Here is a 26,699-nt window from a genome sequence, read left to right on the forward strand (position 1 = left end):
ATGGAAATAACTGTTTGCATCTATCTTCCCTTAAGGCTCTGCTGGAAAGTTGGGTGGATCATTTTGAGAGTAGCAGAAGCAGTAACACAACTCTGCATTTTCTCACAGCTTATTTCTTCAGGTTAAATAAGACATGAGTACCTACTACCTTTTACTGCACTGGGAACATTTAAATTACCTCTTTTGTACTTTTGAAGCATTATGAGAGTCTTTGTCTCCAATCCATTTGCCTGCTTGCTTAAAGATAATCAGAGGTTTTCCTGAGCTCTATCAAATTGAGTGACAGTTGTTTGATGGATTCAGAAGCTACTTGGAAGAAGATGAAAGCATAGGCCCTCTTTCCCCCCTGGCCCATATCTGTAAATACACCGACTGCATAGGCGACTGGCTAAAAATAACCTAGTTTATGTTGCCATAGGGAATTTATTATTTCAGAAAAAGACAGGACTGCCTGGAATTTCACTTGGAAGGGATGCGACAGCTCATATGTTTGGTTGAACCCTATGACCCAACACCTTGAGACATCCTTTTCCCAAACAAATAGAATCCAATTAAATATAAGTTAAAATCCAATCCTGTGCCAATGGCACTTGGGGACAGACCTGTGTTAGCTTTTAGTCCTGCAAACAACAAACCATAATGCAGAGTTGAGCAGAGTGGATGGAACATGCTCGATATGTGGGCAAATCCTGAGCAGTATCCCATTCTGAAACTAGTGTTACCAGTTTGATCCCTACTGGTACCTTACCAAATTAATGTAAGCATGCTTGTGAGTTACCATATCCTCTGAGGCTGCTTTTGCTACTTTTATTTCTTTTTTTATAGCACAGGTATTTCTGCCCACTTGAAATAAAGGAGATTGTATCTTTGCTTACAGCTACCTCATGAATGGTAAAAAGTCGTTAGATAAATTTTTAAGCTAAAAAGCAATCTCTAGTGGGTGGCTTTCTCTTTCTTCTCTGCTTACCCTATGACAGATAATACTGCAATAGTGGCCATAGCATCGTCCAAAAATCTGCCAATTGCCCTTCTGAAAAAGGATTTTCTAGGGATGCTACCCCTTCTGTTCCACAGCAACACTGAAGCAGTAAATTGAGGCAAAGAAATAAAAGTGTTCCAGAAAATCAAGAGCTCAGTGGAGAAAATGTTGCTGAGCTTGTCGGATAGCTTTGAAGCAGGATGGGGTTTTTTTTGGTATGGTTGGGTTTTTTTGTTTGTTTTTTTGGTTTTTTTTTTGTTAAAACAAAGTTGCACCAAACCAATACTGATGATGATACTGGGCTACAGAATTCCCTTTCCAGCAGTGTGTGGTTGACCCTGGGAAATTGTAACTTCTGGGTTAGTAGATTTGGGCTGCAGCTCTTAACCCAGCTACTTCTCAGACCTGCACAGTGCTGATTCAGCCCCAATGAGCACTGGAAGGCAGAGTTATTAAAGGTGTGTAGGGCATTCTGTGGGGCTGGAAGGCATTTTGCCAAGTGGTGCTTTTATTATATGAATTAGTAACTAGCTCTGGGTGTGCTGCCAGAGCATATTGTAATATTAACAAGGAGATGCCATTCCATTAAACCAGGCGAAGGAGTTCAGCAGGGGGCTAAGTGGTGGTGGGTGGTTGCTGAACTTGTCTGTGGATACACATAAAATAAGTAGGTAAAGAGGATTCCTCTGGCTGAAATGTAAATTCAGGAGATTTCTTGTTCAGCCTATAAGGGCAAAATCTCTCAGCATTACTTAGGGCTTGCCATGAAAGGGTGTTTTTGAGCAGGTATGTTCAGAATAATTACCTTCATTTCCTGTGGATTCATATTCTCAAGAAGAATGACATGCCTGGCATTATTCTGGAATAGCGATCCCAGTTTATGTTCATGCTGTAGTTTATTCTGGAACAATTTCTATAGGGATTCAGGAATCCCAGGGGTTTGTGCTGCTGGGCTCACTGTACTGGAATCACACTGGAAACATCCCCACTTCTTCCTCCTGTTCTCTTAGAAACATTTTGCAGGGAACAAGAAAAAAAGAGACTCATTGATCATTTAGATTTTGTACAAGACTCCCTTTATTATAAATAAAGCTGCATGAGAAAATCTATACAAATTCAACAGTGTCCTGCTATAGAAGCAGCGGTTTAAGTACAGCATTGTCAATCAAAGAAGACCTTAGTCTGGAGAGTTCTGGTGTTATTGCCCATCTTGGCTGCACTGCCAAGATTCATCTCTGTACAGTGTTGCTCCTGAGCTAACATGTTACACACAGACCCTCCCCCCCCAGTTCTAAAAAGAGACAAGTAATAAATAAAGCTGTTTTACCGGGTAAGGTCCTATGAGAGCCAACCCCTCACTGAGCAGCAGCAAAGCTGTTACAGGTGTCTAATGCCTCATTTCTTCACCACACAGAAAGCACTGCAAAGACTTTGCATTAAAAATGGCTGGTGAACAAACACCGAATCCTGCTGCTTGAATACTGGATAAATTTTTGGATCATTTTGCTAAACTACATCTTTATACCCCTGTATATACGTGTATACAGAGCAACTTGGAGAGAAACTCTTTTCTGGGGCTGCTTAACACTGAACACCTAACATCTCCCCTTAGAAGACATTCAGCTCCTGTACAGCAATAATAACCTTAGACCAAGACATTTTGTAAAGGCAAATGGCTCCTGAGGCTATGCTGTAGATCAGTGGTTGCTATCAACCCACCATTAATTCCATTGCTTTGACAGAGTTTGTAATAAAACATTAAAACCACAAGTTGAGGGCACAGGGAGTGGTTGGAAACCAGTGGAAGGCACTTGGAGTTCATCTGCTGAATTCACTTGGTTAGCAAAGGGCAAGGATGGTATTGAGGGTCCAGGACAGGCTGTTTACCTTTCCTTAGGATGTCCCACACAGACACAGGCATTGTCAAAGAGGTATTTGTTACTCAGGTGCCATATGCATTATGGTTTTAAAAGAACGTTTTCCACTTTAAACCACAAAAATTCTACTCACTTCTACTCCCATCCTTTAAAGCTGCTTCCTATGATTACCCACCCAGATTTCAGTCAAGGCAGAACTGCCCATGGGCAACACTAAAATGTCTTAGGACATTTTTACTGGCTGGCAGCTGATGGAACTGAATTGTCTAATAAACCTTATTTTGTGAAACGTGAGCATGGGCTTTTACTAGCAGGCTAGTATTTGGTGGGCAAAGATTTGATCCAGGAGAGACAAGGAAGTCCAAGGAATGATGTGCTTCACGTCATGGCCTCCTTGTACCATGGCAGAGGTGTGGTCTAAAGAAACACTGTGTACCAACCTCTCCTCTGATGGGACACGTCTGTACCTTCAGTTTGCAAGGAAGATCTCCACTCTGAGGTTGACTGGAGCACAGTTATAATCACAGATAACATTTCCCCCCAACAGGTATGAGTGGGTCCCCTCACAGCCTAAATGCACAGACCAGACCACTTTAAAGGTGCTCAGGTCAAAATGAGCATATTGCATGTAGGAAAAATAAGCCAAGTAATTTGCTTTCAGTGGAATTAAATCCATAAATTACTTGATTCAGCTCCAGCTCCTGTGGCCCTCTGAAAACTCAGCTTCTGAGCTTGCTGACATGGTTTTCTAAAGACTTTCCCAGGACAGTAACTGTAAACAAAGATATGTGTACATTCTTTCTGTTACACGTCTTGTGATGGGCATCTCTCATGGCCAGTGCAGTGAGAAAGTGTTATCCTGACCATCCAATCCCTGGCCCTGGTCAGAAGCCTACAAATCCCGGGAGGAAAAATAAACTCTTCTTTTTACCACACCTCGACCTGTGTCAGTGTGATCTATTCATCTTCAGCGGCAACACTCCTGTTCAACTAAATCCCATGGGAATACTTCAGGGTCAGTTTGGGTGTAAGAGAGAACAGGCAAACAAGTACAGAAAATAAAGAACAAAAGATTCAATCCACTTATCAGTTCAGGTTCCCTTTGAGTCTGAGCAGCAGTGCTTGGGGCTGTGTAAGGACGAGTTTGGGCACGTTTACAACCCCATTGCAACTGGTATTGCAAAGCTTTGTTCTGACATTTTAATAGGGGAGTTACCTTATTCTGTTTAACAGTCTTTTCTTCTCATGCTCCCCCTGCTCAACCTTATATAAAAGTTATTTTTCAACTCTGAATGTCATTTCCTGAGAGACCCAGGTCACAAATTTGTTTCTGTTCTTTGCAGACTAAATTTAGACTACTGACAGGAAACGGCAGAGAAATTCTAATTCTCTCTGGCTGGGCTGGGAGCACATTTAGAAGCAACTTCAACCACAACTGCTCCAGTGTGACCTGCCTGCCAGCAATCCACGTAAAGCTGGATTTGCTACAGGCACTTTGCAGTAAACCTGGGCAGGTAAAAATGGCAAATCACCTAGGTTTGCAAACGACTTACACAGCTTCTGATGTAGCCTCTGGCTCCAGTACTGACCCACCCTCCCTGTACCTCTGCTTGTCACTACCTGCTTGCCATGGCCCCTGAGATTGCTCCTGCTCTCTTTCCTACTGGGGAAAGCCTTCTTGGCTGTACTAAGGAAAGTCAGGGATTTACAGCACTCGTTAGCGTCAGCAATTAGTCCCGCCCTGTTGCTCTCCTGGCAGTCTCCCAGGCACTCATCACCAAGGATGCTGAAGCAAGCAATGATGATCCAAGACTTTTTCCTACTGGCATTACCCACCAGCCTCTTCTCCTCCATTCCTACCTACCCCTTACTTTCTGTTCAGAGATCCTACTTAACTACCTGTGGTAATTAAAGCCAAGGGAAGCAGCACTCTGAGCATAGCTCCATCACCATCTGTGCTTTCTTATAAACCTGCTGTGGAGACAGGAGTCACAGCTTTCTCTGCCTTTGGGTGTGAAGTGTCCCACACCAGTGGCAGGACAGAGAAGAGCAGACACCAATGAGGTGGTAAAACAGTTTTTTCCCAGGAAAAGGGAAGAGAGGACATGTCTATGGAGAGTTTGCTTATCAACTGGATAAGGCTGGGTAACAAGCTTCATGTTATATGCTCTCCCCAGCAGTGATACAGGATTGGATCTTCTCTCTGACGTGATAGAGAGGATTGATAAAAAAGGACCTATGGAGTGACAGTAAAAGCATCCCTGATGGGTTTTACCTCACAGAACAATCACCCTCTTGTAAACAGGATTAAGGGAACCCTAGTGTAAAACTTTGCAGGAAATCCTAGTGTGAAAAAATGGTAGGAAAGGCCCCTTAGCACTGGAGGCCAGGCTTCTGGGACCAGCATAAAGCAATTACACAGTGTCCCTGTCTTGGACCCCTCAGGAGGGTGAGGATCTCCTGAGTCCTCTCCTTCAGCAAAGCCACCTTGCTGGGGTTGGGCAGCCTGCTGGCACAGCACTAATATGCTTCCTGTGGGATTTCAGGCATTTCCATTTCTGCAGTTGTTTTTTTTTTAGCACATACCTCAAGATTTTCCCCTGGTCTGAAAGCCTGCAGCAGCTCTCCTCCTTTGCACTCCCAGCTCAGCAAATTACAGTCTACTAGTGCAGCAGTCTTTAAAAAGATTGAGGAGAATGTATAAAGTAGCTTTTGCCTGCTTATGTGGAACACAGATCATAAGGCAGCTGCAAACAGCACTGCCCAGGTCTACTACATGTGCATCTTTTTCATCCCTTCCTTCTCCTGCCTGCTGGTCTTGGCCTAATTAAAACCACGTGCAGAGAGTCACACTCATTTGGAGGGTGATTGTTCACTCCTGCTACCAGGCTTCTGAGATTGGCTTCATTATAGGATAATTTTGGAGAATTGTTTGTTTTATGAAAGCAAAACTTAGAGCAGTTATAGAATCAGAATTGTTTGGGCTGGAAGGGACCTCCAAAGATCATATAGTTCAAGCCTTGCTTTGCTTTTTGAGAATTTTTTTGCTTTTTGCTTGCTTTGCCTTGAGAACTAGGCTGTTCTCATGCCTTAGTGCCCCAAGGTAAGGATAACAAACAGCTCAAAAGGCCAGAACCCAATAGTGGTGTTTCTTTTATCTAAGGTAAAAAAGGTTCCTGTTCATTGATCCATACAAAATGGGCAGGAATATAAACCACTAGCCATGTTTCCATGGAAGACTTGAATGAAATGGTCTGAAGACACAGACTCTGCTCTGCTACATCCTCCCACAGGAGAAAAAATGTGCAGGGGTGTTTCTGAAAGACAGGACAAGCCATTTAAGTTACTGCTGCAAGTCCAATCAAGAAGACTTTTTCTTCTTCTTCTTCTTTAACTACAGTTCCCTTTTGAAGCTGTGCTTTATTTAAGACTCCATACTGTCCAGATCTTGTGCATGACCCTCCTCCTCTCCCCACCAGCATGTAGACTTGTTGCACTTCCCACTGGTGAAAGAACTCCCATTGTCTGGAAGCAGACAGGCTCCTTTGATCCCAAGATCCTGTCCCTTATTCCCCCACCCTGTTCTTATCTCCCCCTTCTGAAGGAAATTAAGTATTTGGCCACCATCACACCCCCATCCCCATTTGCATTGCAGGCATCTGAATAAATTACTTATATTTGCTGCTGTAGCATGACTGAGGCACAATAGAAAAAATATATTCTTAGCTGCATAAAACCAAGCACAGCATTGGAACAGAAACCTACTTCAACACCACATCTTCCAGTTTCCCCTTATTCTCCCCCCATAGCCTCTTCCTTTCAGCAGGAACCATGGCCCAGGACTGGTTCAGCTCCAGACAAGAAGCTCTTATTGGCAAAGTCAGATGCCCCCAGGAGGCTTCAGAAGTTGCCTCTGGACTTGTGCTTAGAGTTTGGCTTTGGTTAAAGGGGTTCCTTACGGATCCCATTGGTGTGTGCAAGGGGAATGTGCACTGTGTACTCATTTATCAGTGCAGACATGTTCCTCAGCATCTCATGGAACGTGTCCACCATCTTCCTGTAAATGTCCCTGCGTAGTACAAAGGGACGGAAAAGGTTGAGAGGCTCAGCCCTCTGAAATATGATGGGGAAACCCAGCTCTGCTGGTATCTTCCCATTGCCAATAAAGAAGTGATAAAGCTTCTTTTCATGCAAACATTTCTCTAGGAATTTCAGCATGTCCTGAAGGCGGACCTCCAGCTTTTCTGGGGCCCAGTCCTGACTGGGACGTGCCTGCAGGAGATGCAGCAGCACTGTCTTCAGGTGGTAGTTGGTGAGCCCGCTGGGACCTGTGAGGCTGCATTGCTTCCCATGGAGGAAGGAGAGGATCTGAAGGCAGCTGACGTGGCAGGCATTGGCAGGCAGTGTTTTGGAGACCAGCTGGATGAACCTCCTTTCATACACTGCAAAGGTGAGAAACCAGTGGGTGCTGGAGGGGGTGTCTGCTGCCAGGCTGCTCCGGGGAAAGTGGGAGATGAAGTAAACATCAGAGTTCTCATACTGCACCACAGGGGTGAGGTTGAAGGCAATCGATTTCCCCGATTTAAATTTTATCTTCAGGGCTCCTGGTGAGTCCAGGAGGCTGAAGGAAAGGTCAAATTCGTATTTGTGGGAGATTCTGTTCCAGGCCTTGGTGACGGCAATCTGGAACCACTTCATGACTTGGTTGGCATCCAGATATTGAGTATTTTTGAAACACAGGAGGTCTTCCATCTCACTGCTGGGCCTGGTACTACTGACCTGGCTATGGAGGAGGCACAGCATATCTTCCCCTAATTTAGTCTTGTCACAGATACAACCCGTCGCATCCTCATCTGCCCTGCACACCTTGATAGTGCCATAACCTTGTTCATCTGGGGGAAAAGAGTCACCAGAGCACCAGGTCTGGCAGCAAAAGCAGTAAGGCTCTGGGGGGGCAAAAGGCACTATCAGATCACAGACGAAGGGTTTACGCACTCTCCAATTCTCATACATGCTCCCCACACCCATGCAATCTTCCACTTCCATGTCAGCATCCCGGTTACAAACACTCCTCAAGGCCTCCAGCAGGTCATCTGCAAAGCCTTCCACCATCTCCCGCATCCTGGCCATGTCTCCGGTGGTACCCAGGATACGCTTCTCATAGAAGCTGGCCAGGACAGCCTTGTCAGGGAAGGCCACTCCTTTAAATGCCTTCCCTAGGACTGCCATGTCATCCTCTTCTCCTCCTATGTCCTGCCAATTCCCTTCCTGGAAATCCTGCCTCCAGAGCTCGATCAGCAGGAAGACGACCATGGAGAGGGCAGTCCACATATCCCATCGGACCTTTTCTTCTTTGCTTTCCTCCACTACCACTGCAGCCTTTTCCAGAGCCTTCTGTGTGGCTTCCTGGTCTGCGATTTCCTGCTCCAAGCGCAACTGCTCCAGCCGCAGGCTCTCCTCCCGCTCCTTCATCTTCTGGATGATTTCTTCTGTGTTCTCGGGGACGGTGCCATTCTCCTTAGGGAAGAAGAGCGGGTGGTTGACAATAGCTGTAATCACCAGTAGGCACACCCGGAAGAGTCCCACGGGCATCCCTGGAAGAGAAAGAAAGGTGAAATGACCCATGATTTGGAATATATTCCCTCAAGTGCAAAATTGAAAGAAACTCCCCACTGCAATAAGAATTTTGACATCCTTTCCAGTCCTGAAAAATATGCTTGAATCTAGAAACTACTAAGTGCACACCCATTTCTCCAAGTTATCAACCAACTTCCCAAAGAGGCTTTATCAGATAATGGTGAGGATGAAAGTGGCTCTTATCAACTTGAACTCCAAAAAACAGAGCTCTGAAGGAACTTCCTCTGCTGTCAACCCAGTGTGATGCTGTTGGGCAGCATGGGAGGGCATGTCCTTACTTTGCCTCTCCTTTAAAATTCCATGGACAGAAAAGGAAAGAAAGAAGCAGGCAAAACCTCCCCAGATGTATATAAGCAGGACTGGAGATGGGCACTGCTTTCCCTCAACATAAAGCTATTATTTCAGATGTGGCAGTGGCATAGGCAGGTCTGTCCTGGCTACCTTCCATATTACACATGTCTGGGAACTCACACAGCCTGCCTGGATCAGGGCAACCTTCACTGCCCCGCTGGTGAGGTGCATCTGGATGGGAACAAGCCTGCACAGTTTTGTGCTTCTGAGCAGGCAAAGTTCTTCCCGCCCTTCAGCACCATCAGGATCAGGCAGTGGCAAACCCTTCTGGCCCCCAGGATGCCTCATGATCACAGTTCCCAGAAAAAGAGCAGAGACTGCTAAAATGGAAAGGGTTTCCTTTAGCCCATTGGTTCTAAAAGCATCAGGCTGCTTATTTTTGGTGCTTACTACACTACTGACCTGTGGAGGACATTAGTGAACACCGTGGCTTAGACCTAAGCCATCTCCCCCAAGCACCCCCTTAACAGCTGTGCTTGCAGCCAGCTTACTCCTATTTGCAGTGACCTCAACACGGCTGTGAGCCACATCCTAGCCACTTGCCAGCAGCAGTCCCCTGTGTCACCCCTTGCACAGGCCCTTGGCATGACTGAGGCCACTACAGTGTTTTGGGGTGGCTTTGTGAGGTTCCTGGCTCTGCTGCTCCAGTCCCACATTTAATAAAGCTTTCTGTGCCATGGGGCTCACAGTGAAAGGATTTAATTCTCAACTTCCTGGGACATGGTCCCATTGCCAGGGTCTCTGCCTGATAGGGACCTCCCAGGGGGCTGGGCCAGGTGGAGCTCAGCCTAAAGCCTGGGCTGTTTCCTCCCAGCTGGCATTTCTGTTTCTGGAGGGCTGGCATCACTATCAAGAGCCCAAGTGCCTGCTCAGAGCAGTACAATCTGAAGTTGTCACCCACTGCTGTGATGCTGGAAGCTCACCAGTCCCTCTTTCTAGCAAAATCACCTCTCAGACCTAGCACAGGGAGATCAGAAGGACAAGATGAACAAGCAGGGATATTTCTTCTTCCAGCTGGGAAATTTTAGCACAGCTGCTTTAATGCCTCAAAAGTGCTTGAGAGAGAAGAGTTTCTGTTACAGAAGTAAAGTCTACCAGTAACATACTTCATCAATCAGACCAGAAACTGCAATCTCATTCCTAAGTAATTCTGCTATGGGAATGAAGCTTTTTCACAGAGAGCCAAGGCACTCTGTGTGCTCCAGGGGCTCAGGGCTGTAATTCCAACCTCCTGGAATAGCTCCTTCCTGGCTTGAACCCAGCATGTTTTGGTGCCACAGCAATCCTGCTGCCCCAGCATCTGGGCAAGAAGGAAAACATCTCTGGCAATCTCATTTATGCCTCCACAGGGCACACAATAAAGATAGATCCACCCCAGTGGACCTTGTTATCGTAACTGCACAACAAACTGCTGGTTTTGATTGCAGGAACCTGGATTTCCTCAATGTGAGCATTTACTGTACATGGGAATTGTATCCTTCAGCACACAATTATCTTTGCTTATGAGAGGGCTGGGACTGGAATAACAAGGGAAGGGAACAGGATTGAGATGCATTGTCCAAGCAGCAAGAAAATTCACACGGTGCTCAGGATAATGCTCCATGCCCCTCCCTGTGTAACATTTGCAAACTACCCTTTTGTTAGATCCCATGCACATGCATAGATGAATGTTCTTATGCAGACATTACCCTGGAAATAGTTTGTGGCCCTACCTTGTCCTTTTTTACATTTACATTAACTCTTTAATTCATCAGGCAATGAATTAAAGCTGAATTAATGCCCAAATCTGGGTGTTCCAGTTATTCTGTGAACTCCATGCCTGGGCACATTTAAAAAATAATCTGGGGTCGCCCAGGACTGCAAAGGGCTTTATCAGTTAGCTGGGGCAGGGCAGGAAGTGCTGGCAAGTTCCATTCCTTAGTGTTACGCTCTTGCAGACCACGTGTGCCTTCCAAGCTTAAAAATAACATTGCCAGGGGCCAGGTGCCTCCTTCTTGCAGTCTTGACCAGGATGACATCACTGCCCTGCTCTGCTAGACCACTGTCCCTGCAGATGAGATATTTTACTGTTACCACATTCCTTCTAAGGCTGAAAGAAGTCATCTTGCTTAGGATCTTCTTCCTCATGCCCAGCTGCCCATGGGCACACTGCTACCACAGGTTACCTGTCCCAGAGCTCTGCTAGCAGGAGGGACTGGGCCAGACATCCCCAAGTCCACCACTGGCTGGCTCAGCTGAATTCACCCTGGGTCTTACTGACATTCTAGGATACCCCAGCTCATTCTGCAGCAAGCTTTTCCCTCAGCGAGTGCTACAGGCATCAGCCTCTGGAAACTGGATGTAACAAGATCTTCAGATTACTCTTATTTGCAAGCGGGATGTCTGTTTTCAGCCCAGAGCAAGTTCTGCTGGTCAAAACTGCCCTTTTGCTACTGCAGCTACATTCCAGATAATGAAGCCAAACATTAACCTCAGTTAAGGCTTAAGGTTAATGCTGCTCAGTGACCAAAGTCAGTGGGGCCTGCCCTTGGCAGCAGCAAGGGTGGTACAGGCAGAGCGTTCCCACATCTCTCAGACACAGCTTTCCTGGCTAATAGGAGAGATTCAATAATACAGGTGAAACCAGTAGCACTGCCTGCTACGGTGCTCCAGCATTCCCCATAACAAAGGCTGCTCTTTTCCCTTGCTTTTAACTTCAGCCCAAGCTATTTAAGCCTGATAAAAATATTTATGCCTGCTCAGGCTGAGACAGCTTTTGTGTGGGGAAGAGGGAGAGAGTCCAAACCTTTCCAGGCTTGAGACTGGGAAAGAGAAATGGTAAATTTTCAATCTATGCATCAAATTTAGCAACATTTCAAATATGGGAGAAAAAAATAAAAGGAATTCATAAGTTTTTAAATAGCAAGTTCTCAAAGCAATCTGCAACCTTTTCCAAATTTCTCACCCTGGCAATTTTTTCCCATTTAAAATATAAACAAATTTGGACTCAGTAACAGGCTCACATCCTACCTACCTTCTGCAGACCCTCTTGTGGCAGTCCTGGAGCTCCAAAGACCCCCCAGAGGGTCCTGTGGTCACAGGTAGGCCACTCCTGCCAGCAGCCAAAGCAGCCCTTGCTCTGCTTCCTGGGCCAGGTGAGAATACAGAGACCCCTTTTCTCCCATGGGCACAAAGCAGGGAAAGGAGACCAAAGAAAGTTGCTTGGGAAATGAACAAGGGCCAGGGTATGGGAAATCTCACTGTCTTGATGTGAAGCTGTCTCTGCTCACTGCCCAGCATGTGATGCTACTTGTTCAAACCTGCCTCTGACACTAGAATTTAGTTTCCTTCTGGACTTTTCTGTGGCACTCAGAGCTGTAGTGACTAGGGGCTTCACCAAGTTTAAGGTTAATGACCACTCTGCACAACCCTGGGAAGTGAGGGGGCAGACACCATCCCACCCTCCAGCTGGGAGTGAGGGCTCAGCAAGATCAAAAGAGCTGATCACTCTGTTGCCTGATTACAAACAATCAGCTGCATCCTGCTGCACTTGGTATGTTCAAAGGGTCCACCAAGAGCACCTGCAGCCCTCCACCCTCAGCTCCCAGGCAGGTTAGGTCTCATCCTTTCAAACCTGAAGCTGTCTCCCTAGCTGGAGGATCCTGACCAGGTCCAGAGCAGGTCCTGGATGATGCAGGAAGCCCCAAGAGAGGAAGGGGACAGACAATGCTGCTGTCATGCAGTTCAGGTTGGTGCCATGTAGCCACAAGCAGAAGGAGGCCAGCTCTCACCCCAGCAGCACGATTGCTGCACAATTTACTCATGTTTGGCTTGCCAGGAGTGCAGTTCCAGGGAGCACAGAATAAGGAAAGAGAAGCAGTACAGGAAGAAACCTTCACAGAGCCAGGCAGCAGCAGCAGCTCTACCTTCAGCTTCTTCTCCTCTTCACCTGGGAGCATCACAGAGCTCATACAGGGTTTGTGTGGACCAGCCTGAAGCAGGTTCTGCCCCGTAGCAATGTGTGCTCTCCCCCTTCCCAAGCCACCCTGTCACAGGGGATTTCCCTGAGGGGCAGCAAAGTCCTCCATGGACATGATGGCTCAAAGTCATAACCATGTCCTGTCCCTTCCAGCTAAATGTGCTTAATTTCTGATGTCCCTAAGCCTTCCTCACACCCTTTTCCATAGCAGCTTCAGAACCTTTTGCCTCCTGCTCAGCCTGACAAAGGAAAGAAAGGGATGGCAGCTTGCACTTTGCCTCTGCAGGCTGCTCATGTGCCCTGAGCCCAGACAACCCTGCACCTTCTCTGAAGACCAGAATGTTAATGAAGACTTCCCTTTCATTAACAATGTCTTTCTTTACTCAGGAGTTTCTCATACAGCTTTATTTTTTCAGCCATTTAATTCCTCCAAATTTTGAATCACCGTAAGCAAAACATGCTCTGGCTGGTGTTCAGCAATAAACCAGGCGCAGTAGTGAGCTGAAGCTTTGATTCTTAAATTGGAAAAACCCAAGTCAAGCCACTGAGTGCAGTTCAGTATTACACTGGAACACGCCAAGACATCACTTACAACATACTCGATTGCTTCCTGCAATCTGGCTGACACAAAAGGCAATGAATAGGTGGCTGCTACATTGTGTTTTGCTTTGGTAGGCTGCAAGAGAAGAGGCATTTCAAGTAGTTGATAGAAAATACAGCTGGTTGGGAGGCTTTTTTCATTGAAAGCTGCCAAATTTTTGAAACCAGAACTTTCATGGGAACAAGTATGATTTCTGACTCTCTTATTGGTAAGGTCCTTGAGGTTTGGAAAGGACTCTGCTACTTGTTTTGACTGCAGTGATTAACAGGTCAAACCACGCACTAACCTGCAACTGGGGCTTTCTTACTGGGAAGCTGTGAACCTCAGTCTGAGGGGTTTCAGGCCCAGCCCAGCCGTACTTCCTCATGGCTGAGCTTCTGGGAGCTCTGTGATTCCTTCTCTTGCCATACAACAGTGAACAAATTACCTTTTGGCCCTTGAGTGTTTAGTCTGAAAAAAGATTCTGCTGCATTTATGAAGATCTAGTAAAGAATAAAAGCTTCCTGAAAGTCCTAAGCAATGCACCATATCCTTCACCAATTTGCAAGTATCACTGCCACCTCTGCAGATATTCACAGACATGATCCAGCTGCCACTGAAAGAAATCATGGTTTCTCTTAGTGGGGACTACAAGCTCTGATTTGTAAGAAACTTGCACAATGACAGAGAAATGGGAATTACAGAGATGCATGTCAGTATTATTGTTACTGACTAAACCTGGACAGATACAGCTTCTAAGACAACCCCACACCCACATAGCACAGCACGTGCAGGACAGGCTCTTGCTCTCCCATCTCCTGAGCACACAGTCAGCTGAAGCACACACAGCCCAGACAGGAAAATTAAGGGATAAAATCCAATACAGAGCCTGAGCAGCACCAACTTGTGCTGTTCTTTCAGCCCCTATGAATTAAGCTGTGTGCAGGATATCAGTGAGATGAGATGTCAACTGGGACAGAACAGTGCCAGCCACAGCAGCTCTAGCTCGTGTTCTGACTTGTTTTTCAGCATTAAATTAATGCTACAGACAAAATACCGAACCCCAGCTGCCAGCACAATCACAGTTGGTTCAGCACAGACAGGTGGGATTGGGTTCTGTCTTTGGATCTCTACCAAAACCTCAAGTGGGCAAGGACCAAATTCACCAATACATGAGGTGCAGGGGCCTGGATGTTGAGACTGGTAACACAGCCACGTTTAAAAACAGGACAAGCCAACTGGCCTTCCTAGGACTACAGCAGTCAGGTATGGCAGAGCAACTGCCTTCCAAACCATGCCTGGAAGCCACACCCCAGATTAGCCGCTTGGCCACAGCACAGCAGTTGGACAAGGCCACTTGCCTGATAGCTATTGTTCTGCTGTTTGACTGAGAACATTAGCCTTTCGTAATATCCGTGAACATCCTGTCCCAGGCCTGCTGCAGTGCCAACAGGGTCAGTTGTGCAGCCCGAGTCGGACATCCTGCCCAACAAGTCTGCCGTGGACTTTCGGAAACAATATTTTCCTCTCGGGGGTCACCAGATCAGGTATTTCCAAGGAAATGCTGATGCTCATCCTGTGTACAGGACTAGATAGCCCTGCCTTCCCACAGGCAGATGGGTTTGGGAGGCATAAGCATGTGAAGGGCACTGACAGGGCTCTGGAAGCAGATACTGCTGTGCAGCCCCAGGTCCAAACAAGGGATTTTGTCAGCTTCTCTCCAAGCAGAGGAGTGCTTGACTGGCTCTAGAAAAGACAGGCAGTCTCTCTCCTGTCTTCCAGCCATGTACTGCCTTTGCCATCAGGAAGCTTTTTCTCAGGCCTTGTTAATTCTCCCTTGCTGAATTTGAACCCCCTAACATTCCACTGCCCACTGTGGGTACAAGTAGGATGGATTTTTAGTTTTCTTCTTGCAGCAGCAGTCAGGATGCTCAGAGTACTCCTGTCCTGCCTCAGCTTTCACTGTACACAAGTGCATTTACAAGCTGTTGCCATAAAATCCCATGGTCCCCCTTAACCCAAAGCCTAGAATAATTCTCCCCTTTCTGGCTCAGAGGGAGCTATTTGTCTTCTAGGGGTTCTTTTCCAAAACCCAAAGAGATGTGGCACGTGTTAGATTTTCAGCTTCATCAGCAAGTGGGGATTTATTGCACCCATTTCTAAGTCCCATTGTTTCTCTGTGCACATAGGTATGCCACTAATCAAAACACAATCCTCTTCCTGCCCCAGAAGCCAGCAGCCACCATTAAAGGCAGCTTTAACAACTAATGAATAACAGAGACACGTCATGTCCCCGAAACACTCACTGTTTACTTCATGCAAGGCTGGACCCAAGAGAGGGTGCCCATGGAGACCAGGAGACACCAACAGCACGAGGAGTGTGTTACTCAGCATCCTGCTCATTGCCTGAATGTGTTTTTATTGCTTTTTGACTATGCAAGCCAGATCAGCTCTTGTCAGCAACTGGAACATGTCTGTGTAGTGCCTTGGGTTCCCTCTGCTATGGCCAAGAAGGAGTTTTACAAATTGGAATGTGGTGTTGGCTGCAGGAGAGGCAGGAGGGCAAAGGTAGGAAGTGCGTCTGTGACTCCCACCCATGTATTGAGCTGTTGTAGTAGGACCACAGCCAGGGACCAGCTTGCCTTTCTAAGCCAAATACATTATACACTTTATTTGGTTTTGTCTGTTAATCATGAGGAAAACAGCTGGGGTAGACCAAAATTTTTGTGGGTCTTTTTTGGTTTTTTAAGAGGAGAAAAGACACAGGCAAAGGGAAAAATCCTTTGCTTACCACCCTTACCAGCACCCTCCTCCTCCAACCCAACATGATGGGAGCCTGGGCAACAGCTGGTGATTCCCTTGCACAATCTTTCATCAGCACAGATCAGCAATATTCTCTGCTGCTCCCCCAAAAACCTGATAGTGTCAACCACAATGGATGGAGCACTGTCACTGCACAGATCCTCTCTGGCCTCCACCTGGTGCTCATGCTGGGCCCTGCCCTGGCTGTCACCCCCTCAGCCACACAACAGCCCTTTGCACATGAGGCAGCCATGGCTCATGGATCTGGCCTGGCAGTCACCTCAGGGAGAGGTGGTGAGTACAGAAAGAGAGAAATTGCCAAGATGTTTGTTTAAATCTGCTCTGCTTTTCCCCACTTAACTCTCAGCAAGGTAGAAAAACCCCACACCAGTGTTGTTAAATCAGGTAGTGGTTACTCTGGCTCTCCTCATCCTGTGGTAAGCATATGCATCCTTGTTCATTCAACTTAATTGTACACCCATTGCAACAAATGCTTTGGTATTAAAATAATTGGTGGAAACATTATTAGAAAGTTGATTTTCCAGCAGGAATACAGCACTCCAGCACATGTAAGAAGAGCACATGCAGGGCTCAGACATGACTTGCAGAGTGATTAGGTTTTACTTGTGAAACTATGAAGACCCATCTTAGTCATGAACAATGAGCACTTACGTATTACAGACAGTAGAAAGCACAGTAGTTGCCAGACACTTCCACACTGAGATGCTGAACAAAAACACAGCAAAAAGAAATAATCATTGCAGGTTGGGAATTTGGCTGATCTGAGATGTTCTATTCCATCACAGTCTTGACTCAGTGACAAAGCCACACTCATAGGTCAGGAAACCTGCAGGCCCAAGTATCTGCAAGTACTTATCCAAGTAAACAGGACCCAAAACCACTGGATGGGATTGAAGGTTTCTGTGATATTGGACCATTGTTTTGCTAACTAGTCACTGCTGTTTGTATTCAAACAATAGGGAAATAACTGTATTTAAAAGCTGGCTATTGTTACCAAAATGCTCACCACAGAAATCAAAAGCAATGTTTTATTCCATTGCCTGAAATCCCAGCTTTTTTAGTTCTTTAAATGAAGTAAAAAACAAAACACAACCCAGCTGACTGTGAAGTCTCCTGCAGGGATGGGTAGAGGGTGTGGAAGGAAGAGAGAGTAAGAGCACTTTTACTGCATTGCCCCATTTCCTTGCCCCTCACCAGGATGACTCCCTGATCTAAGCAGAGACACTGTACATTGCACACAGCCTCTGAGGAAGAATCAAACCCTCTTACTTCATTACCTAGTGAGTCTAGAAAAGATCAGAAGAAACGACACAAATGCTTTGGGAAGCAGGAATCCCAGTCTTGGCTCACTTGCCATAAACCTAACAACTGCCAAGGCGGACGCATGCACACAAATATGTTGGCTGCAGAGTACTTCTGGCTAATCCTGCTCTTCAAAATGAGTTTGAATAAATAAAAAACAGCAGAAAAAAGCAAAGTCATACAAGAAAACAAACTGCCCCACTTCTGTACAATATTTCCATGAAGCTCATCCTTTCAGCACCCATGGCCACCAACCCAGAGCCCAAGGGAATGACTCAGAAACAGCCTATGGCCACACACAACCACATTTAATAATTTTCATGTGCTCCCTGTTCAGCCCCCTCTTCTAATCAAGAAAAGGAAACATCTCTAAGCTCTCTGTTTTGCTGAAGAATTTGTAAAATGAATGCTGGGAAGAAACACTCTAAAAATACTCAAGGGGAAAGGAGCGATGTCACTTGCAGTGCTGCAGCAGAAGTATCAAACACACATACATTAAGGTTGTGAAGCCACGTGGTTTTCATTTGGGATGTGTGGGGTGAACACATACGGTTGCTTTCTTTATACCATAAGCACAACAAAGGCAGGCTTTGTTTGAGAGCCAAGGAACAGCCTCTTGGCTCACTTAAAGGCTAAATTACAACGTCATGGGAACTGTGAGTCATAGCTGTGGGGCCCCTGCTGACAGACACAAAACCCCTCTCCTGCAGCAGACAAGGAGCTCAGCAAGGAGCAAAGCCTCCAGCTTCACATGGGAGACCCAAGGCGTCCAGGACAAGCAGCAAATACAAGCTGAGAGCTGAGAACATGTGTTGTGGATGACTTAGCACACAAACACATCCCTTTCAGCTGACATTTCTTCCTGTAATTCTGTCAGAGTGAGACCATAACCCTACACCTATTCCAAGAGCACGATGCAGCTATGAGTCAACAGGAAGGTGGGATAAACATCATCCAAGCACCTCCAGACCACCTTTTGATTTTGGCTGCAGAAGAGCATGGCCATGATTCTTAGACTGAACATAGCCAGCTCACTAGCTGGGACCACACTAGAGCTCTGTCCTTAAGTCACCAACTGTGACAGATAATTTGTGTCATTGTGTGTTACAGGAAGGGAGGGTCAACTGGTGGATTACAGCTACCAAAACAGACATCCCTTCCATTCTTGCCCCTACAAGACTGGAAGATAAGGGTAATTTTTAATTACCATGAATAAGTGGCAATCTGCAGTGCTGAAGTGTCTGTGCTGCTGAACTTCAAGTATTTTTCCTCACATTTCCCATAGTCCTAAGGTATTTGGCTGCTAAATCCCCAGAGGCCTTTAGAAATCAAATTCTCCTCTGAAACCAGTAGCAGTAAGGCACCTGAACATCCAGGAGGAAACAGATTAGCATCGAAGCATTATGGGTGCAGATGCAGAAGAACAAGCCGCTCTGAGAAGCATTATAATGTGAATATCAAGTGTGACATTTTAAGCTGGAGAACATCTCCTTAGGTCTGCCTCTGGTATGTGTTAACACTCTACAAGAGCTTAAAAAATAGGAGGAAAAAGAGGTCTGAAAAAGCAATAGAGTTTCTTCCCTCTGCCTACATGCGTGACTTACACTGTACCTGGATGACTTCTGGCAAGTCTGTTTACTTTAATCTGAAAAACTTTCACCAAACCTCTGCCTCCCAAGGTAGTCTAAGCTACTGCTTAGTTGCCCCTACCTGCAGGAAAGTCTCCTTATCACTGGATGTGCTTTCTCCAAAACAAGCTGTTTGGATCCCTGCTGGGATCCTGGCACAGAGACGTGGTATCTTGTCTTAGGGAGCTACTTCTCCTCCTTGCAGACAGCGTGGGAACCATTTGCTCCCACTCCTCAGCTCACCACTCATCACCAAACCCTCTGCAGTTTGGAAGAGCTGAAAGCCAGGCACTCTCAAGCCCATTTACATTGTTTTTTCTGTGTTTTATCACAAACTCTACCTTTTCAACCGAAGGCACCCACCATCCCCAGAGGCAACCCAGGGAAAGATGAATTGCTTACACAGGTGGGTCAGCTGACACCTTATAACTCATGTCCCTTTTCCTGCTCAGGCACAAGAACCTTCTCTACGTGCTCTTCCCCTGGTTTCAAAAGTGAAGGAACAGTAACAGTTTTCCTTTGCCAGGCAACCAGAATAATCCTATGAGTTGGAGACTGTGCCTAACTGGGCTTAAATTCTGCAACAGCTGGCTGTAATGGTCCTCATCCTTGCCAACACCATGCTTGGTTTTTCTGAGCCACATACATGGCAGTGGGATGCATCAGATGTTTTCAGTATAACTGCTGAAAAAGCATCTCTGCCTTGAGGCAAATAATGTGCTAGATCAGCCAGAAAAACCTGCCTCTGGAGGAGGGATAATAATGAAAGAAGGTGAATGGAAAGGAAAAAGAGAAAGAGCTTCATTTACACACAGGAGAATGGCAGTGGGCCAACTCTCACAGCTTTGATCAAGGCTGGCTGGAGGAGCATGCCAGGGAACTCTCTGAGCTGAGCTTGGCTAGAGCAGAGCAGATGTTTGAACTCTGTGATGGGAAAAAGGGGAGAGACACCACCCAACACAGATCCAGAATAAATAACTAAAAAAAAAAATAAAAAAATCACGTGGTGTTCATGAGCTAACAGGTACTCAGAGCTGTAGCAGGACATTGTGGCAGCCAGGACTGCTGCTCTGGCTGCTCCCTCTGTCATCAGCTCCAATTCTTGCCCTCCCACCACTGCTACCCATAGAGCCTCTTGTCACACACTCACAGAGCAGCACTGCCAGACATCTTGGTTTCACCCAGTTCTCCTTCCAGTGTGTTTTTAGGGGTTTTCATACAAGGATGAAAACTCTACACATCGCTGGCTTGTGAAAGCACTATTTCCCTTTATCTGCCTCTGCTGTCACCCTTGATCATCTCAAAGTTGTCCAGGCACTTCCAGGCATCTGCTCTCCCTCTAACACACAGAAAGAAGGGAATTCCAGTACTTCCCCAGTCTGGGTAAGGTACTTCTGACAAGTTCTCCGTGGCAGCAGAAAATGCATCAGTAGCTGATGTCAGCAAAGCTTTGGACCCTTTGGTTCCCTCCTGCCATCACTCTCTGACTGCATCCCAACTTTACCAAGCAGTCAGATAAGAACAACTTTATACTGAAAGTCCAAAAGAGAGGCTTTTAACACTGATCTTCCATACTAAAGCCATTTCCGAATTAAACCTTCACAACATTGGTACTTTTGCTTTGCAAGAAGCTGTCTGAATCTCACTGCTGGGAACATTTCTAAAATATGAGCCACACCAATTTCCTTTCAGCATTTCTGCTGCAAGGCTCAAGATCTCCTAGTGAGAGCCCATCAAGAAGCTTTTTTAAATCACATCAAATCTGGAAGGAAGAATGACCCCTGGAGCACTTACCTGCTACACAGCTTTGCAGGTGCTCATTAAACTTTGCATTACTGCTATCACCCTGATGCAGAGAAGACTAAATTCAGTCACCTGCCACTGAAGCACAGCCAGGAAGTCTGCAAAACACAAAGAGAATGAATGAGGAAGTGCAGGCAGAAGATGGGTACATAATGAAGTTATCTAAATTACAGATTGATTAAAAGAGAGATTAACTCACCCCCTTACCTAATAAAATGATCATAAAAGCTCTAAAGACCAGAAATAATCAGTTTGAGCTGATCAGGGAAGAGTTGAAATGCTGCTTCTCCCATGGGAAAGAGTGTAGATCACACCGTGGGTCTCTCAGCCTTGTAGATGTGTCAGCAAGCAAGGACCTCCCTCCTCTGACTCCATCCTCACCCACCAGTGCTCTTCTTTTAAAATGGATTAGGGTCAAATGAGCAGCTGCATAAGTGCAAGGGCTGGGACAGTTTTGTCTGGGATTGGTTTGTCTAGAAAAGGCATCTAGCTGCTGTAAGCAGCTTGTAAGGTAGAAATACTTGCTTGGGGAGTTGGGTTTACAGAGCTAATGGGAGAAACAGAAAACAGAAGAGGCAGGAAGCAAGTGTAAGCACACAGGAAGATGTGAAACACAGAACCGCAAAAGATAAACTACAATATTTTAGGATGGAGAAGTGAAGAAATTTTATATGCAACAGGAAACAAAGGCCCCCAACCAGAAAGAGAAGACTCAACAAGCTGGTTGCAGGCAGACAACAGACATATTACCCAGCTGTGCATAAATGGGCTGGGGAGGAGGAATGCACCACCCTCATTTCCAGCTACCACCACTTCAAACCTTCCCACTGTCTTCATCCAAAGCCTGATGAGTGGGCTGAGTGTGGGCTGAGCTGAGCTTTAAGCCCACTTTAAGGGCTCAGCATTAGGTTGATGCACCCTTGCTCTCTTGAACTCCTTCAATTCACCTCCCTCCTCCTACATACCTGCTTTGGCCAGACTGTGTGCACAGTTTCACTTCTCTATTTCCATCTTCCACTGTGAGACCAGATTGAGCAAATGGGCTCTACCCAGCCCTCCCATCTTGCAGGGCTGCTGATGCCTCTGCTCAACCAGTGCCACAACAGCAGCAGCAGCAGCAGCAGCAGTGACTGCTGAACACAGGAGAAAGACACCCCAAGCCCCAAAGGTCTGGATCTGCACTGTAATATCCCAGTGGATATTTGTAAACCCTCAGGGCCCGCAATGTCTGGTTTCATGGTGGCTCAGGGCCAGTGAGGTAGAGCAGGTGTGTCTGCTTAGAGGAAAGGAGCTATTAAATGCTGGGCAAGAATTGCTGCTATGGGACATACAATTCACTTGTTAAGATAATTTTAAATCTCAAAAGTTAGGATCTCCCTCAACTATGTTTATAGATGTTGGAGAGACCTTGACAGAACCTTATCAGTACTGGAAGACCGCAATGATGTCTCTTCAGAACCTCCAAGCTGAACAACTCTTTCAGCCAGTTTTCATTGGAGAGATGCTGCAACCCTCTGATCATATTTGTGGCCTCTTTTGTACCTGCTCCAAGAGTTCCATGTCCTTCCTGTGCTGAGAACCCCAGAGATGGATGCAGCACTGTGGGTAGAGTCTCAGCAGAGTGGAGTTGAGGGGCAGAATCCCCTCCCTTGACCTGCTACCCATGCTGCTTTGGATGCAGGCCAGAACATGTTTGGCTTTCTGGGCTATGGGCACACATTGCTGCATTGGTCCAGTTTTTCATTTGGAGAGACCCCAAGACATTCTCCACAGGGCTGCTCTCAATGAGTTCTCCCAGGCTGTTCTCATATCTGGGGCTGCCCCAAACCAGGTGCAGCATCTTGCACTTGGCCTTGCTGAACTTTGCAGAATTCTTGTAGGCCCACCTCTCAAGCTTGTCCAGGTCTCCCTGGATGCCACCCCTTCCCTCTGTTGTGCCAACAGCACCACTCAGCTGTGTGCCACTTGATCTTACTATGCCACTGACACAGGTATTAAAGAGCACCAGTCCCACAGAGACACCACTGACTCACTCACACAGCCCATGACCACAACTCTCTGGATGTGTCCATCCATCCAGATCCTTATCCACTGAACCCTTCCAATTAATTTCTCTCCAATTTGGAGATGAGGATATCATATGAAATCATGTCAAAGGTCTTACAGAAGTCTAGGTAAATTACATCAATGTCTTCCCTTGCCAAACATTACAGTCACTCCATCATAGAAGGCCAGCAGATTGGTCAGGCATGATTTGCCCTCAGTGAAGCCATGCTGGCTACCTCAAATCACCTTTGTCTTGCATAAACCTTCTTAACCCTGCTTCCATAAGGAAGACTGAGCAACCCAACAAAAAAGCACAATGTTTGTTTTGAGTCAGCCCTACATGAGCGCCTCCTCTTCTTGACAGAAATGAAAGCTGTCCCTGCTCCAGTGAAGCTCAGTGGCTGATCTGGCCTTCAGGTCATGGCAGTAAAACCTGTTTGTTTTGCTGCTGGTCAAGGTTGGCTCAGCCAACTTTGCATGGCCCACGTGTATGTGTAAGTATAACCAAGCTAAATAAAGAGCCCTGCTGCAGCTACACCCCAGGCCAGTTCTCCATCCCTCAAGCTGTTTGAAGGTTGGCCACCTGCCTCCCTGCCCGCTCCAAGGAGTGAGCAGGCAGAAGGTTTTGCTTACACAGCTGAGCCCACATCCCTGCAAAACCTGGAATTCATTGCTGGGCATATGACAGTGCTGCCCAGTGCACACCCTGGCCACGCTCTCTCCCTCCAGCCTGGAAACCAGAGTCTCTACCTCTCTCCGCCACCCAACAATTACAAGTGTCAGTGGAAAATATGCAGCCTGGCAGTAAACCTGCTTCTTCCCCAGTATAAATGGATTGTAATAACACTTGGGAGAGAAAAAGCTGGCCCACCCAACAGTCCATTTTAAAGGGGATCTAAAGGAACAAGCCAAAAACTTTTTTCAGCTTCCTTTTCCATTGTACCATTGCTATGGATTGCAATTGCAGTTGCACAGAGCAGAGTGAGCAGGACAGGACAGCAGGGAGACTCATGCAGGCTCTTCATGGAGCTCATATACTGTTTTAATTCATTTGCAGGCAAGCCCCAAGATACTGAAACCACAGTCAACAGGTAGCTGCAAAAGCCAGACTAAAGTTGTCCTTTGGAAAACCATACAGTTTCACTTAAAAAACAAACTCAGAAATTAGTGAGGTCAGCTTGTGAAATACCAGTGTTAGGTTTCTGTGGATCGGATTCCTTTCCCATGTTAGTCATTGCCATGCAATAAGAATTACAAGCACTGGCATCCCTCTGAGGCATCATGCAGACACACAAGAGCCCTTATTGCCATGGATAGCACCAATAAAAATAACAAAAGGGGAGCAAGACATGCAGCTTTTGGCTGCCATAGTCAAGAGATGGCTCAAAACAACTACTCAGAAAAATCAAATTCCTCAGTCCCTGACTAGGGCTATTTGACTTGAGGGTGGAAAGTAGTGTTATTTAAAAAAAAAAGAAAAAAAAAAAAAAGAAGTAATGCTCCAAGCAACAAGAAGAGGAAGATAGGTAGGTGAGGGGCCACCACCTGAGCTCTTGATAAACATGTTCAGTCCCTTCGGTGTGCACAGGTCACTTCTTCCTTGCAGATGCCACTGGTGTGAACACAGATAAATTACTGAGTCCTGTACACACAAGTCATGCAAGCAAAAAATAGTGTAATCTACAGCTGGGAGCCAAGAAACCCTCAGGGTTGGTCCCAGTACTTACACTGGTTCTCTGAATTTGGGAAATCAATTCACCTCTCTCCACATCTGTGGCTATCACACTTAATATGTGCAGCTCCCATGTGAGAGCAGCATGAAGCAGCTACTGTGCTGAAAACAAAGTTGAAGAGAAGGCTTGAAGTTTTTATTCCTAATTTCTATACTCTAATTTTGTTTGAGGACTGAGAGAACCCCTTTCACTTATACTAAGGAGAATCTGATTTTAAAAGCAGATGCCTATGAAAGTAGCCAGAATCACTTTAGTTAGAACTGCAGAAGAGCATTATCATCATCACCAAACCACTCACAAACCACCAAATCACTCACACAACACAATATGCTGCACTACAGCAGCCCTCTGTCCAAGTGCTGCTTTCATGGCAGCTCAAGTCCTTGCCTGGCAGCTCATGGCAAACACGTGTGCCTGAAGGAGATGCACTGGGTATGGGCAAGGCCTACAGCACTCATTAAAGCACATATTAATAGTAATGTTCGCTTAGAGACACTGCTCATCTTGCCTGACCATGTAAAAGATGCCTCCTATTTTCCTGAAGGATTTTAGCACAGCAGTTCCCAAGAGAACTGCTTCAGTGGGAGACTGCCAAGCTGAAGATGCAAAGGCCAGTAAGGCTTGTGTTCTGCACATCAGTTTTAGAGTCCATTGTCTTCCAGTGTCACAGTCCTGGCTCACTCTGGTTTGAGCTACAAATACCTGCTGGCCACCTTCAGAAATATGCCTACACACATGAAGAGCAGCTCTACTGGAAGTATCCCTCCAACTCTGCTGAAAGCTTCATTCCTTCTCTCTGTGCTCTTTAGAGAGATGTTGTGTATCTCAGAAGAAAGAAAGAAATTTTAAACCCACGCCGCGTTAACACTGAACAGGCAGCGAGGCTCAATGATGCATTTCGCATGGACTGTACATGTCCGAGGTTAGCGCTGGCCCCAGGACACCACGGGCTGTGTCAGCAGCAAAGGGCGATGGCCGAGAGGTCTCTGTTCACTCACTGTCCCGCCGAGTCCCCGAGGGGCTGCGGCCGCTCTCCCGCCGCCTTCGGCTCCCGCCCGGGCTGCAGGGAGAGGGATGCCCAAAGCCCTGCAGGAACTTTGGCGGGCGCAATTCCCCGTCCCAGGGGCCCGACCCCGCCTGTGCCCCGGTACCCACCTAGACGGAGAACGCGCACAACACAAAAGTTACCCCGTCAAGAGAACCCGGGGACAGCCACCCCAACGCGACCCGCCGCGGGCAGCCCGCGCCGCCGCTCCGTCCCGACCCGCGTCCCCCTGAGCGCCGGGCGCGCTCCGGCTCCCCGCGGCCCCGGACAGACTCACCGGGCAGGGCCGGGCCGGGTCGGCGGCCCCGCTCCCGGGGCTCGGCGCTCACCGGCGCTGTCGGCGCGGCGGCGGCTCCGCGCTGCGAGGGGCAGGAGCCCGCCCCGCCCGGCCTGCTGTGCCGCTCCTTGGTTTGTTGTTTCTCTCCTCCTTCAAACCACCCCCGGCAGCCCTAGGAGCCGAGCCGTGCCCCGGCGGGCGGCAGCGAGCTGTCTGATCTCCTGCTCGGCTCCCCCATTAGCTTCCGAGATGGTGTTGGGCCGAGGGCACGGCGGACGGAGAGGAAATGCGCTCATCTTGCTTCTCGGATGTATTCTGACCTCCTGGTGGTCGTGCCTGAAAGTCAGGAAAGCAGCTGAAACACGGAACCTCGTGTACTGTTCTTATCAAAGCAAAGGAGTAGATCTCGGAAGTGCTGACCTATTTTCGTGCTCCAAGCTGGCACAAGTAGGAGCCTGTGGAGCTGCTAACATCCTCCCCCAGAAGTTGCCCAGAAGTGGTACTAGTTCCTCTGGAGTCATCGTGTATCCTGAGTTGGAAGGGACCCACAGGGTCGGCTCCTGGCCCTGCACAGGACAGCCACACCATGTGCCTGACAGTTTGTCCAAACGCTTTTTGAATTCTGATAGGCTTGGTCCTTGTAGGGGTAAGGGAACTGAG

At 47.0% G+C, this 26,699-nt stretch overlaps 1 protein-coding gene across 2 annotated transcripts; it reads right to left on the reverse strand.

Moving 5' to 3' along the window:
• Positions 1 to 2,032: 2,032 nt before the first annotated feature.
• On the reverse strand, positions 2,033 to 26,131 carry ITPRIP (inositol 1,4,5-trisphosphate receptor interacting protein). 2 transcript variants are annotated; one of them, XM_014250453.2, is made up of 3 exons: positions 26,040 to 26,131; positions 20,930 to 21,036; positions 2,033 to 8,450 (listed from the first exon to the last, which is right to left on the reverse strand). In XM_014250453.2, exon 3 carries the CDS (start codon positions 8,446 to 8,448, stop codon positions 6,799 to 6,801), a length of 1,650 nt encoding a protein of 549 aa, XP_014105928.2. In that variant the 5' UTR covers positions 8,449 to 8,450; positions 20,930 to 21,036; positions 26,040 to 26,131; the 3' UTR covers positions 2,033 to 6,798. The 2 variants fall into 2 exon arrangements, with proteins under 2 accessions (XP_014105928.2, XP_014105927.2); XM_014250452.2 differs by lacking the exon at positions 26,040 to 26,131 and adding an exon at positions 21,146 to 23,893.
• Positions 26,132 to 26,699: the final 568 nt, after the last annotated feature.

Source organism: Pseudopodoces humilis, chromosome 9 (assembly GCF_049639895.1).
Source record: "Pseudopodoces humilis isolate 2021_Gansu_Grassland_sample_001 chromosome 9, ASM4963989v1, whole genome shotgun sequence".
In the NCBI taxonomy this organism is placed as follows: Eukaryota; Metazoa; Chordata; class Aves; order Passeriformes; family Paridae; genus Pseudopodoces; species Pseudopodoces humilis.